The sequence below is a fragment of the Lolium perenne genome, chromosome 4 (assembly GCF_019359855.2).
Source record: "Lolium perenne isolate Kyuss_39 chromosome 4, Kyuss_2.0, whole genome shotgun sequence".
Lineage (NCBI taxonomy): Eukaryota > Viridiplantae > Streptophyta > Magnoliopsida > Poales > Poaceae > Lolium > Lolium perenne.
In genome coordinates, this window is record NC_067247.2 from 378,727,421 (window position 1) to 378,739,248 (window position 11,828).

Here is an 11,828-nt window from a genome sequence, read left to right on the forward strand (position 1 = left end):
TAGTACTCTACCCGGTATTATACCCCCTCTGTATTGCCACGTGTGGGGCTATTCCACACCTATATAAACACGTAACCGAGCCCAGGGAGAGGGCATCGTTCCCGCATAACCTCGACACAACTAAGGAACAAATATATAAGCAAATACAAGCACTAGCATACAGTGTGCTGATGGGTTCATTGATGTGATGCAACTGAGCTATATGGAAGTACAATATTGGCCTTAAGTGAGCTGAAGCTGGAGGTTAAGGGCTCTTTGATTCATAGCACATGAATAGTATTGAAATATGAAAATCATAGGATTGGGATGTCCTGTCTAATTGAATTCTATGAGAATATGGAGTGTGTTTAATTGTATTAAAAGATTTTTTTCACGAATCATGACCTAATATTTTTTTTCTTACAGAATTTAGGCTACAATATTACTATTGGATTATTTACTATTGTATATATCATATGAATCAAACAACATGTATAGAAATTTTCATATAAGATCTAAATCCTGCATAATTTCTACACAGATTAATCAAAGGAGCCCCAAGGATTGGGCACAACTGACTTCGGCGCGGCACATCAAACCATAGCTTTCGAGCAAAGCATTTCGTCGACAGAGCACACGGCAGCATGGAGCCGTTTACGCTAACTTTAGCCGTCGTCAGAGTAGCAGATATTCAGATGTGTTCAAGCAGGCGAAGCTAGATCCTCGCTATAACATCTTTAGCCACGGGGATGCTATGCTACTAATTACTTTTCCTCACGTCATCAGCTCATGTATATGTACAGTACAGAAGAGTCGGGGAAACATCAAAACGCAAAAGAAGAGGGAAAAATTCAGCAGCAGAAGTTGCCGAGGGGTCAGGATTCAGGACCCTACGTGTCAGTAAACTAATCTCTGCTCAAACCCCAGCCAAAACGAGGAGGCAGCTTCTTCTTTGGCTCGTTGCACAAGTTTGTTTACTGGGCTCTCACTTTCACCTCCACTCCTGCGTGTCGCAAGGAAAGCAGCCTTCTTGCGCGATGTCCGTGATCTGTACCCCGGTGTCGTAGACCTCGCCGGCGCGCCACCGGCGAGGGAGAACCTCCTTATCGGCCCACACCCACTTCCCGTCGTACCCGCCGGTGACGACGATCCTGAACTGCAGCGGCCCCGGCGGCGCCATGCTCGTGCTCCACGCCGGGCCGTGGTCGCGTGTCATGAACTTCCAGTTCGACGAACCGACCTGAATCATCACGAATTAGATTCAGAAACAAGCACGGATACAGTCAATATGTCAGAGAGCGAGTCTGCAAATTGATCGATTTATGGGAGGAAGATGGGTGTTGCTTCTGTTTACCTGCGCGACGTCGACGGCGACGATGTCGGTCTGGCCGCCCTGGTAGAGGAACCTGACGGCGAGCTCGTTGGGCGCGCGGCTGGTGTCCTCCACCCTCACCGCGAGGTTCTTCCCCTCGTGCTCGCACGGCACCCTGCACATGCGCAGCGCCGACGAATTTGAGCCTAGATTTTCCAAGTCCAAGTCCTAGGAGCAGCTACCCCTCCCTAAATACAAATCGTGTCCTGTACTTGGCATGGCACGTTCTGCGGCGACTATTTGCACTTTTTTCTTCCTTACAGCGGCCGAAGGTGAAAGAAGGGTTGGTGAAAAAATGGAGAAGAAGGGATTTTTACTTTACCTCTTGTACTCGACGTCGACGGCGCGGAGCCTGGCGAGCCGCTTGGTCACGCCGGGGCGGGCCATGGCGGCGAACGCCGGGCTGCTGAGCACGAGGTCCGTGCGGTTCGACTTGGTCCTGGCGCGGTCGGTGACGACGACCCTGGCGCCGGCGGCGTTGCAGAGCTTCTTGTCCTTGCACCGTACCTGGAAGCAGGCGCCGCAGCCGACGCCCCCGCGGTACAGCGCCGGGCCCGCCGCGGCGAGCAGGCCGCCGTTGAGGGACGCGGCCGCCGTGCCGTACCCGCACGAACCGGCTGCAATCAACAGGCACACAACACAAACCCAGCAGTCAGAATCAAACACACGCTCTGCAACTCGCGCGGACTGGTAGGTAGGTAGAGACATGAAACAGAGCAGGCCGATGAACGCGCGCGTACCGGCGAGGGTGAGGGAGGAGGTGTAGTAGGCGGCTTTGGAGTGGCGCACGCAGCGGTCGCAGGCGGAGGCGAGCGAGAGGAGGCAGAGGAGCGGGAGCAGGAGAATGGAGGAAGAGAGGACAGAGACAGCCATCTTGGTTTTCTTTTCTTGCGCGTTGCTTGAAGTTGAGAGAAGCTGAGAGAGGAAGACGATCCTTGTGCCTGACGACTGCTTATATACACCACCACCAGCACCAGGGCACGACCCATATCCTCTGCACTAGAGCTCACGCAAAAACAGAGTGGGTTCACACGAACGCACACTTGCACGCCTCAAGCCAAGCACGCTCACTACCTACAAGACGTCGTAACTGTATATTACTGTAGTACACGTGTATACAGAATGATTGGTGGCAGTACCAGAGATGGTGGTAGCTCGAGGGGGAGTGTGTAGAGGATGATACAGATGGACGGTGACCGGAGAATACGCGCGAACCAGCCGTACATGTCGACGAGAGGGCCGGTGAATAGGAGGAGCTCTACACCGTGAAATCGGCTCCGCAACAAGGCGGATGCCGATGCCACCGCCTGGCCGGTGGGGTGGCCGGCCGGGGCTACACCCTCTACCTGGTGGCGGTGCAAGGAATCGGACGTAAAAAAATGGAAGAGAAAGATAAGGAATGGCATTGCCATGCCACCGTGCGCTGTGTGCACGGCGCGACGCGGCCGGCGCGGAAAGACGGGTCCGGGCTTCCGAGAAGAAGATTACTGCGTCGAAGCGGCCATGTTTGGCTGCTTGCGCCGGAGAATCAAACGTGATCCTCATCCGCCCATTCCCATGGCCCTGTCTCTCTGTATCGGCTAGGCATGGGTGGCTCTCGGAGATTTGGAGGTAAATCGGATGCGGTCGCTATCCATGTCCCGTACATTCAGCGCCTCATGCATACATGCTATAGCTCTCACCATTTTTGCATGTATGATCTATCTTAAGTATACCTGGCATGTGTTGGGCCGGGCCGAGCCGAGGAAAGCCCGACGTTGAAAAAACAGGCCCAAGTCCAGTCCGGCCCGACCTAATACCCACCAAGCCCGTCGGACCACGGACCGGGCCGTAGTGTAAATTGACGTTTTTGGGCTGCCCAGACCCAGCCTGGCACGGTTGTCGGGCCAACATTTTCCAGCCTAGGCCCGAGTTTTTCGGGCCGGGCTGCCCATGGCCAGGTCTAATCTTAAGTGGCTTGTGCTTCCATATATTGAAATGTTTTCTTAAGCGAAACACGAGGACAACGAGATACACGATACCAGTTCGGTAGGAGGTTTGACATTAAACGGTACCACGATATTGAAAGTGCATGGAGCCCCCATGTGTGGTTTTGGTAATTAATGACAATCCCTATGGACTAATGTTTGCATTGAGTTATATTTGTAGGAGTTGTCCATAGGCAATTCTTGAACCATATGTTGGCTTCAAGGTTGCAATAAGAAGAAATTGATGAAGGATATCAAGTGTTAAGTATGTCTTGAAGATGAAGATGAAGTGAGCCCTCAAGTTACTTCAAGGCATCAACATGATGAGGAATGAAGAAATGAAGTGCAAGTTCAAGATGAGCCATCTCGAAGAGATCCTTTGCTTGAGTCTTGCCATCCATATGGTGATCATGGATATATGAAGATGCGCCGAAGAAGAAGCTCTCCCATGGTGGATTGTGGGGGAGCAATCCACATGGTGGTCATGGTTATGTGAAGATGCGCCGAAGAAGAAGCTCTCCCATGGTGGATTATGGGGGAGCAATCCACAAGACTTCGTCAAGCAAGCACAAGCAAGAAAGGCGTTCCATCTTGTTGAGGTCAAGATCGTCGTCATCGAGCTCAAGTGGAATGCGCAAGTATAAGGTTTGCTCTTGATAGGGTTTGTTTCTCACCGGTCTCATAGTGTAGTTGGAGACCGGTTTATAGTTTAGTTGCCGTACTATCAAGAGGGCTCTCGAGTGAGTAACTCAATCGTATCGTTCGGAGAGAGCTCAAACCTTTGCATCCTTGCATCATCTTTCTTGGTTGTTATTTGGACCTTATCCATGTGATGTTTTAGATCTTGTGCTTATTCTCATGACAAGCTCTAGTTCATCGAAAACGGATTTCGCATAGATCACTTATTGCGTTTTCGAGTTTGGTTCATCATCTTTCTTGGTTGTTATTTGGATCTTATCCTGTGATGATTTAGAGCTTGTATTTATTCTCATGACAAGCTCTATTTCATCAAGAATGGTTTTTGCACGGGCTACTTGTTGCACTTTCGAGATTGGAGGTATTACCGATATGTCTTTTTTAGATAGGTCAAACCTTTCATCATTTGTTGCTATCCTCCCTTGTTGTACTATGATGGTTCCCTGCATGATCTTGTAGAGCTTGTTCCTAGCTTTAAAACAAGCCCAAGATCATCAAAATCGGAGTCCGGATGCTAAAGTTATGCTCGTTTCAGTTTGATGTTTCGCGCCAGCTGGGGGGGCGGATATTCCGGCCCAAGTTTGGGGCGGATAATCCGGCCCCCCCCGAAATATCCGGTTTTTGGGAAAATCCGGCCAAATATCCGGCCAAATGTCCGGCCCCCTTGCTGAGAGCAGTTTTCTCATGTCCTTAGCCGTTTTTTGGGGCCCGGATATTTTGTAAATATCCGGCCCGGAAAATCCGGCCTGAGCACACCCAAACGGTCATATTTCGATGGGAGGGGGTATTTATGCCCCCCTTCTTCCTCTTTGGGCAGCTACCTCTTCCCCTTTGTGCTCTCCACCATTGTTGACCTTGAGAGCTTCCCTTTCCCTCTATTCCTCCTATGCTTTTTGAATCTTTTTGAGGGAAAAGGAAGAGGAGATCTAGATCTACATTCCTACCAATCAAATCCCTCTCTTTGTGAGGGGAATCCACTAGATCTAGATCTTGGAGAAATTTGGTGTTCCTCCTCTTATTTTGTTCTTCCTCTCTTATTCCCCCAATAGCTTTTGTAGCTTTGTTGGAATTTGAGAGAGAAGGACTTGAGCATCTTTGTGGTGTTCTTGCCATTGCATTTGGTGCATCGGTTTGAGTTCTCCACGGTGATTCGTGGTGGTGAAAACAAGAAGGTTGTTACTCTTGGGTTCTTGGAACCCTAGACGGATTCTAGGCCTTTGTGGCATCTTTGTGGTGTTCTTGGGGACTCCAATTAAGTTGTGGAGAATCTTCAAGGGCAAGGCCTTTGTGGCATCTTAGTGGTGTTCTTGGGGACTCCAATTAAGTTGTGGAGATTCTTCAAGGATGTAAGGGTATTTCACCCTTATCCATTATTTTGGTAACGATGACACCGTGCTAAAGTATTTGGCCTAATATGTTTATAAGTATAATCTCAGGTATTAGGCAATGAGGCGTAAATGGTGTATCAAAGGAACAAGAAGGCTAAAGGAGACCCCCCCATTTCAACAACAATCAAAAAGGGGTTACAGGAGAAATCCGGTCACCTGCCCGGTCCAACCGGGCCAGCAACCGGCCAGTCCGGCGTGGTGGCCGGTCAACCGGGCGGCAACCGGGCTCCAAAGGAGGAGCCAGCAGATCCGGTTTGCGCCCGGTCAACCGGGATCTCGACCGGCGGGTGATGACGCGTAAAGCACATGCTCGTTGGGAACCCCAAGTGGAAGGTGTGATGCGTACAGCAGCAAGTTTCCCTCAGTAAGAAACCAAGGTTTATCGAACCAGTAGGAGTCAAGAAGCACGTTGAAGGTTGATGGCGGCGGGATGTAGTGCGGCGCAACACCAGGGATTCCGGCGCCAACGTGGAACCTGCACAACACAACCAAAGTACTTTGCCCCAACGAAACAGTGAGGTTGTCAATCTCACCGGCTTGCTGTAACAAAGGATTAACCGTATTGTGTGGAAGATGATTGTTTGCAGAAAACAGTAGAACAAGTATTGCAGTAGATTGTATTTCAGTAAAGAGAATTGGACCGGGGTCCACAGTTCACTAGAGGTGTCTCTCCCATAAGACAAACATCATGTTGGGTGAACAAATTACAGTTGGGCAATTGACAAATAAAGAGAGCATGACCATGCACATACATATCATGATGATTATAGTGAGATTTAATTGGGCATTACGACAAAGTACATAGACCGTCATCCAACTGCATCTATGCCTAAAAAGTCCACCTTCAAAGTTATCATCCGAACCCCTCCGTATTAAGTTGCAAAGCAACAGACAATTGCATTAAGTATGGTGCGTAATGTAATCAACAACTACATCCTTAGACATAGCATCAATGTTTTATCCCTAGTGGCAACAGCACAACACAACCTTAGAACTTTCTCACATCGTCCTGTGTGTCAATGCAGGCATGAACCCACTATCGAGCATAAGTACTCCCTCTTGGAGTTACAAGCATCTACTTGGCCAGAGCATCTACTAGTAACGGAAAGCATGCAAGATCATAAACAACACGTAGATATAACTTTGATAATCAACATAACAAGTATTCTCTATTCATCGGATCCCAACAAACGCAACATATAGAATTACAGATAGATGCTCTTGATCATGTTAGGCAGCTCACAAGATCCGACAATGATAGCACAATGGGGAGAAGACAACCATCTAGCTACTGCTATGGACCCATAGTCCAGGGGTAGACTACTCACTCATCACACCGGAGGCGACCATGGCGGCGTAGAGTCCTCCGGGAGATGATTCCCCTCTCCGGCAGGTGCCGGAGGCGATCTCCCGGATCCCCGAGATGGGATCGGCGTTGGCGGCGTCTCCGGAAGGTTTTCCGTATCGTGGCTCTCGCACCGGGGGTTTCGTCACGGAGGCTTTAAGTAGGCGGAAGGGTAGGTCAAGAGGCGGCGCGAGGGCCCAGACCATAGGTCGGCGCGGCCAGGGCGGGGCCGCGCCGCCCTATGCTCGCTGCCTCGTGGCCCCTCTTCGTTCGTCTTCGGACTTCCGGAAGCTTCGTGGAAAAATAGGCCCCCGGACGTTGATTTCGTCCAATTCCGAGAATATTTCCTTACTAGGATTTACTGAAACCAAAAACAGCAGAAAACAAAGAATCGGCACTTCGGCATCTTGTTAATAGGTTAGTTCCGTAAAATGCACGAATATGACATAAAGTGTGCATAAAACATGTAGATAACATCAATAATGTGGCATGGAACATAAGAAATTATCGATACGTCGGAGACGTATCAGCATCCCCAAGCTTAGTTCTGCTCGTCCCGAGCAGGTAAAACGATAACACAGATAATTTTTGGAGTGACATGCCATCATAATCTTGATCATACTATTTGTAAAGCATATGTAGTGAATGCAGCGATCAAAACAATGTTTATGACATGAGTAAACAAGTGAATCATAAAGCAAAGACTTTTCATGAATAGCACTTCAAGACAAGCATCAATTAAGTCTTGCATAAGAGTTAACTCATAAAGCAATAATTCAAAGTAAAGGCATTGAAGCAACACAAAAGAAGATTAAGTTTCAGCGGTTGCTTTCAACTTGTAACATGTATATCTCATGGATATTGTCAACATAGAGTAATATAATAAGTGCAATAAGCAAGTATGTAGGAATCAATGCACAGTTCACACAAGTGTTTGCTTCTTTGAGGTGGAGAGAAATAGGTGAACTGACTCAACATTGAAAGTAAAAGAATGATCCTCCATAGAGGAAAAGCATCGATTGCTATATTTGTGCTAGAGCTTTGATTTTGAAAACATGAAACAATTTTGTCAACGGTAGTAATAAAGCATATGCATCATGTAAATTATATCTTATAAGTTGCAAGCCTCATGCATAGTGTACTAATAGTGCCCGCACCTTGTCCTAATTAGCTTGGACTACCGGATCATCACAATGCACATGTTTTTACCAAGTGTCACAAAGGGGTACCTCTATGCCGCCTGTACAAAGGTCTAAGGAGAAAGCTCGCATTGGATTTCTCGCTATTGATTATTCTTCAACTTAGACATCCATACCGGGACAACATAGACAACAGATAATGGACTCCTCTTTTATGCATAAGCATGTAACAACAATTAATAATTTTCTCATTTGAGATTGAGGATATATGTCCAAAACTGAAACTTCCACCATGGATCATGGCTTTAGTTAGCGGCCCAATGTTCTTCTCTAACATTATGCATGCTTAACCATAAGGTGGTAGATCTCTCTTACTTCAGACAAGACGGACATGCATAGCAACTCACATGAAATTCAACAATGAATAGTTGATGGCGTCCCCAGTGAACATGGTTATCGCACAACAAGCAACTTAATAAGAGATAAAGTGCATAATTACATATTCAATAACACAATAGTTTTTAAGCTATTTGTCCCATGAGCTATATATTGCAAAGGTGAATGATGGAATTTTAAAGGTAGCACTCAAGCAATTTACTTTGGAATGGCGGAAAATACCATGTAGTAGGTAGGTATGGTGGACACAAATGGCATAGTGGTTGGCTCAAGTATTTTGGATGCATGAGAAGTATTCCCTCTCGATACAAGGTTTAGGCTAGCAAGGATTATTTGAAACAAACACAAGGATGAACTGGTGCAGCAAAACTCACATAAAAGACATATTGAAAACATTATAAGACTCTACACCGTCTTCCTTGTTGTTCAAACTCAATACTAGAAATTATCTAGACCTTAGAGAAGCCAAATATGCAAACCAAATTGTAAGCATGCTCTATGTATTTCTTCATTAATAGGTGCAAAGCATATGATGCAAGAGCTTAATCATGAGCACAACAATTGCCAAGTATCACATTACCCAAGACATTAATAGCAATTACTACATGTATCATTTTCCAATTCCAACCATATAACAATTTAACGAAGGAGAAACTTCGCCATGAATACTATGAGTAGAAACCAAGGACATACTTGTCCATATGCTACAGCGGAGCGTGTCTCTCTCCCATAAAGTGAATGCTAGGATCCATTTTATTCAAACAAAACAAAAACAAAAACAAACCGACGCTCCAAGAAAAAGCACATAAGATGTGATGGAATAAAAATATAGTTTCAGGGGAGGAACCTGATAATGTTGTCGATGAAGAAGGGGATGCCTTGGGCATCCCCAAGCTTAGACGCTTGAGTCTTCTTAATATATGCAGGGGTGAACCACCGGGGCATCCCCAAGCTTAGAGCTTTCACTCTCCTTGATCATGTTGCATCATACTCCTCTCTTGATCCTTGAAAACTTCCTCCACACCAAACTCGAAACAACTCATTAGAGGGTTAGTGCACAATAAAAATTAACATATTCAGAGGTGACACAATCATTCTTAACACTTCTGGACATTGCATAATGCTACTGGACATTAGTGGATCAAAGAAATTCATCCAACATAGCAAAAGAGGCAATGCGAAATAAAAGGCAGAATCTGTCAAAACAGAACAGTTCGTATTGACGAATTTTAAAATGGCACCAGACTTGCTCAAATGAAAATGCTCAAATTGAATGAAAGTTGCGTACATATCTGAGGATCACTCACGTAAATTGGCTTAATTTTCTGAGTTACCTACAGGGAGGTGGACCCAGATTCGTGACAGCAAAGAAATCTGGAACTGCGCAGTAATCCAAATCTAGTACTTACTTTTCTATCAACGGCTTAACTTGGCACAACAAAACACAAAACTAAGATAAGAAGAGGTTGCTACAGTAGTAAACAACTTCCAAGACACAAATATAAAATAAAGTACTGTAGCAAAATAACTCATGGGTTATCTCCCAAGAAGTTCTTTCTTTATAGCCATTAAGATGGGTTCAGCAGTTTTAATGATGCACTCGCAAGAAATAGTATTTGAAGCAAAAGAGAGCATCAAGAGGCAAATTCAAAACAATTTAAGCCTAACATGCTTCCTATGAAAAGGAATCTTGTACACAAATAAATTCATGAAAAGCAAAGTGACAAGATCAGGAAGATAGAACAAGTGTAGTTTCAAAAATTTCAGCACATAGAGAGGTGTTTTAGTAACATGAAAATTTCTACAACCATATTTTCCTCTCTCATAATAACTTTCAGTAGCATCATGAGCAAACTCAACAATATAACTATCACATAAAGCATTCTTATCATGAGTCTCATGCATAAAATTATTACTCTCCTCATAGGCATAATCAATTTTATTAGTTGTAGTGGGAGCAAATTCAACAAAGTAGCTATCATTATTATTCTCAACATCAAATATAGGAGGCATATTGTAATCATAATCAAATTTATCCTCCATAACAGACGGTACTAAAAGACCAATATCATTATCATAAATAGGAGGCAAAGTATCATCAAAGTAAATTTTCTCCTCAATACTTGGGGGAATAAAAAGATCATGAAAACCAGCTTCCCCAAGCTTAGAACTTTCTATATTATTATCAACAATGGTGTTCAAAGCGTTCATACTAATATTACTACCAGCATGCAAATAAGATTCCATAGGTTTTTTAATTTTCGCATCAAACAATCCATGTTTTAAATCAGGAAATAGAATAAGAAGATCATTCTTGTCCATTATGCCAAACTAGAGGAATAAAAACATGCATGATATTAAGTAAAGTAAAACAAGTAACTAATTTTTTTGTGTTTTTGATATAGCAAACAAGATAGCAAATAAAGTAAAACTAGCAACTAATTTTTTTGTATTTTGATTTAGTGCAGCAAACAAAGTAGTAAATAAAACTAAGCAAGACAAAAACAAAGTAAAGAGATTGAGAAGTGGAGACTCCCCTTGCAGTGTGTCTTGATCTCCCCGGCAACGGCGCCAGAAATTTAGCTTGATGACGCGTAAAGCACATGCTCGTTGGGAACCCCAAGTGGAAGGTGTGATGCGTACAGCAGCAAGTTTCCCTCAGTAAGAAACCAAGGTTTATCGAACCAGTAGGAGTCAAGAAGCACGTTGAAGGTTGATGGCGGCGGGATGTAGTGCGGCGCAACACCTGGAATTCCGGCGCCAACGTGGAACCTGCACAACACAACCAAAGTACTTTGCCCCAACGAAACAGTGAGGTTGTCAATCTCACCGGCTTGTCGTAACAAAGGATTAACCGTATTGTGTGGAAGATGATTGTTTGCAGAAAACAGTAGAACAAGTATTGCAGTAGATTGTATTTCAGTAAAGAGAATTGGACCGGGGTCCACAGTTCACTAGAGGTGTCTCCCCCATAAGACAAACAGCATGTTGGGTGAACAAATTACAGTTGGGCAATTGACAAATAAAGAGAGCATGACCATGCACATACATATCATGATGATTATAGTGAGATTTAATTGGGCATTACGACAAAGTACATAGACCGTCATCCAACTGCATCTATGCCTAAAAAGTCCACCTTCAAAGTTATCATCCGAACCCCTCCGGTATTAAGTTGCAAAGCAACAGACAATTGCATTAAGTATGGTGCGTAATGTAATCAACAACTACATCCTTAGACATAGCATCAATGTTTTATCCCTAGTGGCAACAAAGCACAACACAACCTTAGAACTTTCTCATCCGTCCTGTGTCAATGCAGGCATGAACCCACTATCGAGCATAAGTACTCCCTCTTGGAGTTACAAGCATCTACTTGGCCAGAGCATCTACTAGTAACGGAAAGCATGCAAGATCATAAACAACACGTAGATATAACTTTGATAATCAACATAACAAGTATTCTCTATTCATCGGATCCCAACAAATGCAACATATAGAATTACAGATAGATGATCTTGATCATGTTAGGCAGCTCACAAGATC

The 11,828-nt window shown here is 44.9% G+C and overlaps 1 protein-coding gene across 1 annotated transcript; it reads right to left on the bottom strand.

Moving 5' to 3' along the window:
• Nucleotides 1-634: 634 nt before the first annotated feature.
• Nucleotides 635-2,251, bottom strand: LOC127297191 (expansin-like A1). The gene is made up of 4 exons (XM_051327486.2): nucleotides 2,092-2,251; nucleotides 1,674-1,968; nucleotides 1,334-1,466; nucleotides 635-1,219 (listed from the first exon to the last, which is right to left on the bottom strand). The coding sequence occupies exons 1-4, from the start codon at nucleotides 2,222-2,224 to the stop codon at nucleotides 971-973; spliced, it is 810 nt and encodes a 269-aa protein (XP_051183446.1). The 5' UTR covers nucleotides 2,225-2,251; the 3' UTR covers nucleotides 635-970.
• Nucleotides 2,252-11,828: the final 9,577 nt, after the last annotated feature.

What these genes read in the sequence shown, in the direction of transcription:
- LOC127297191 (XM_051327486.2), bottom strand. Translation starts at nt 2,224, where the DNA reads ATGGCTGTCTCTGTCCTCTCTTCCTCCATTCTCCTGCTCCCGCTCCTC. An exon ending in CTCCTCCCTCACCCTCGCCG is followed by an intron (nt 1,969 to 2,091) that starts GTACGCGCGCGT and finishes TGTTGATTGCAG; the next exon opens with CCGGTTCGTGCGGGTACGGC. An exon ending in GTCGACGTCGAGTACAAGAG is followed by an intron (nt 1,467 to 1,673) that starts GTAAAGTAAAAA and finishes GCGCATGTGCAG; the next exon opens with GGTGCCGTGCGAGCACGAGG.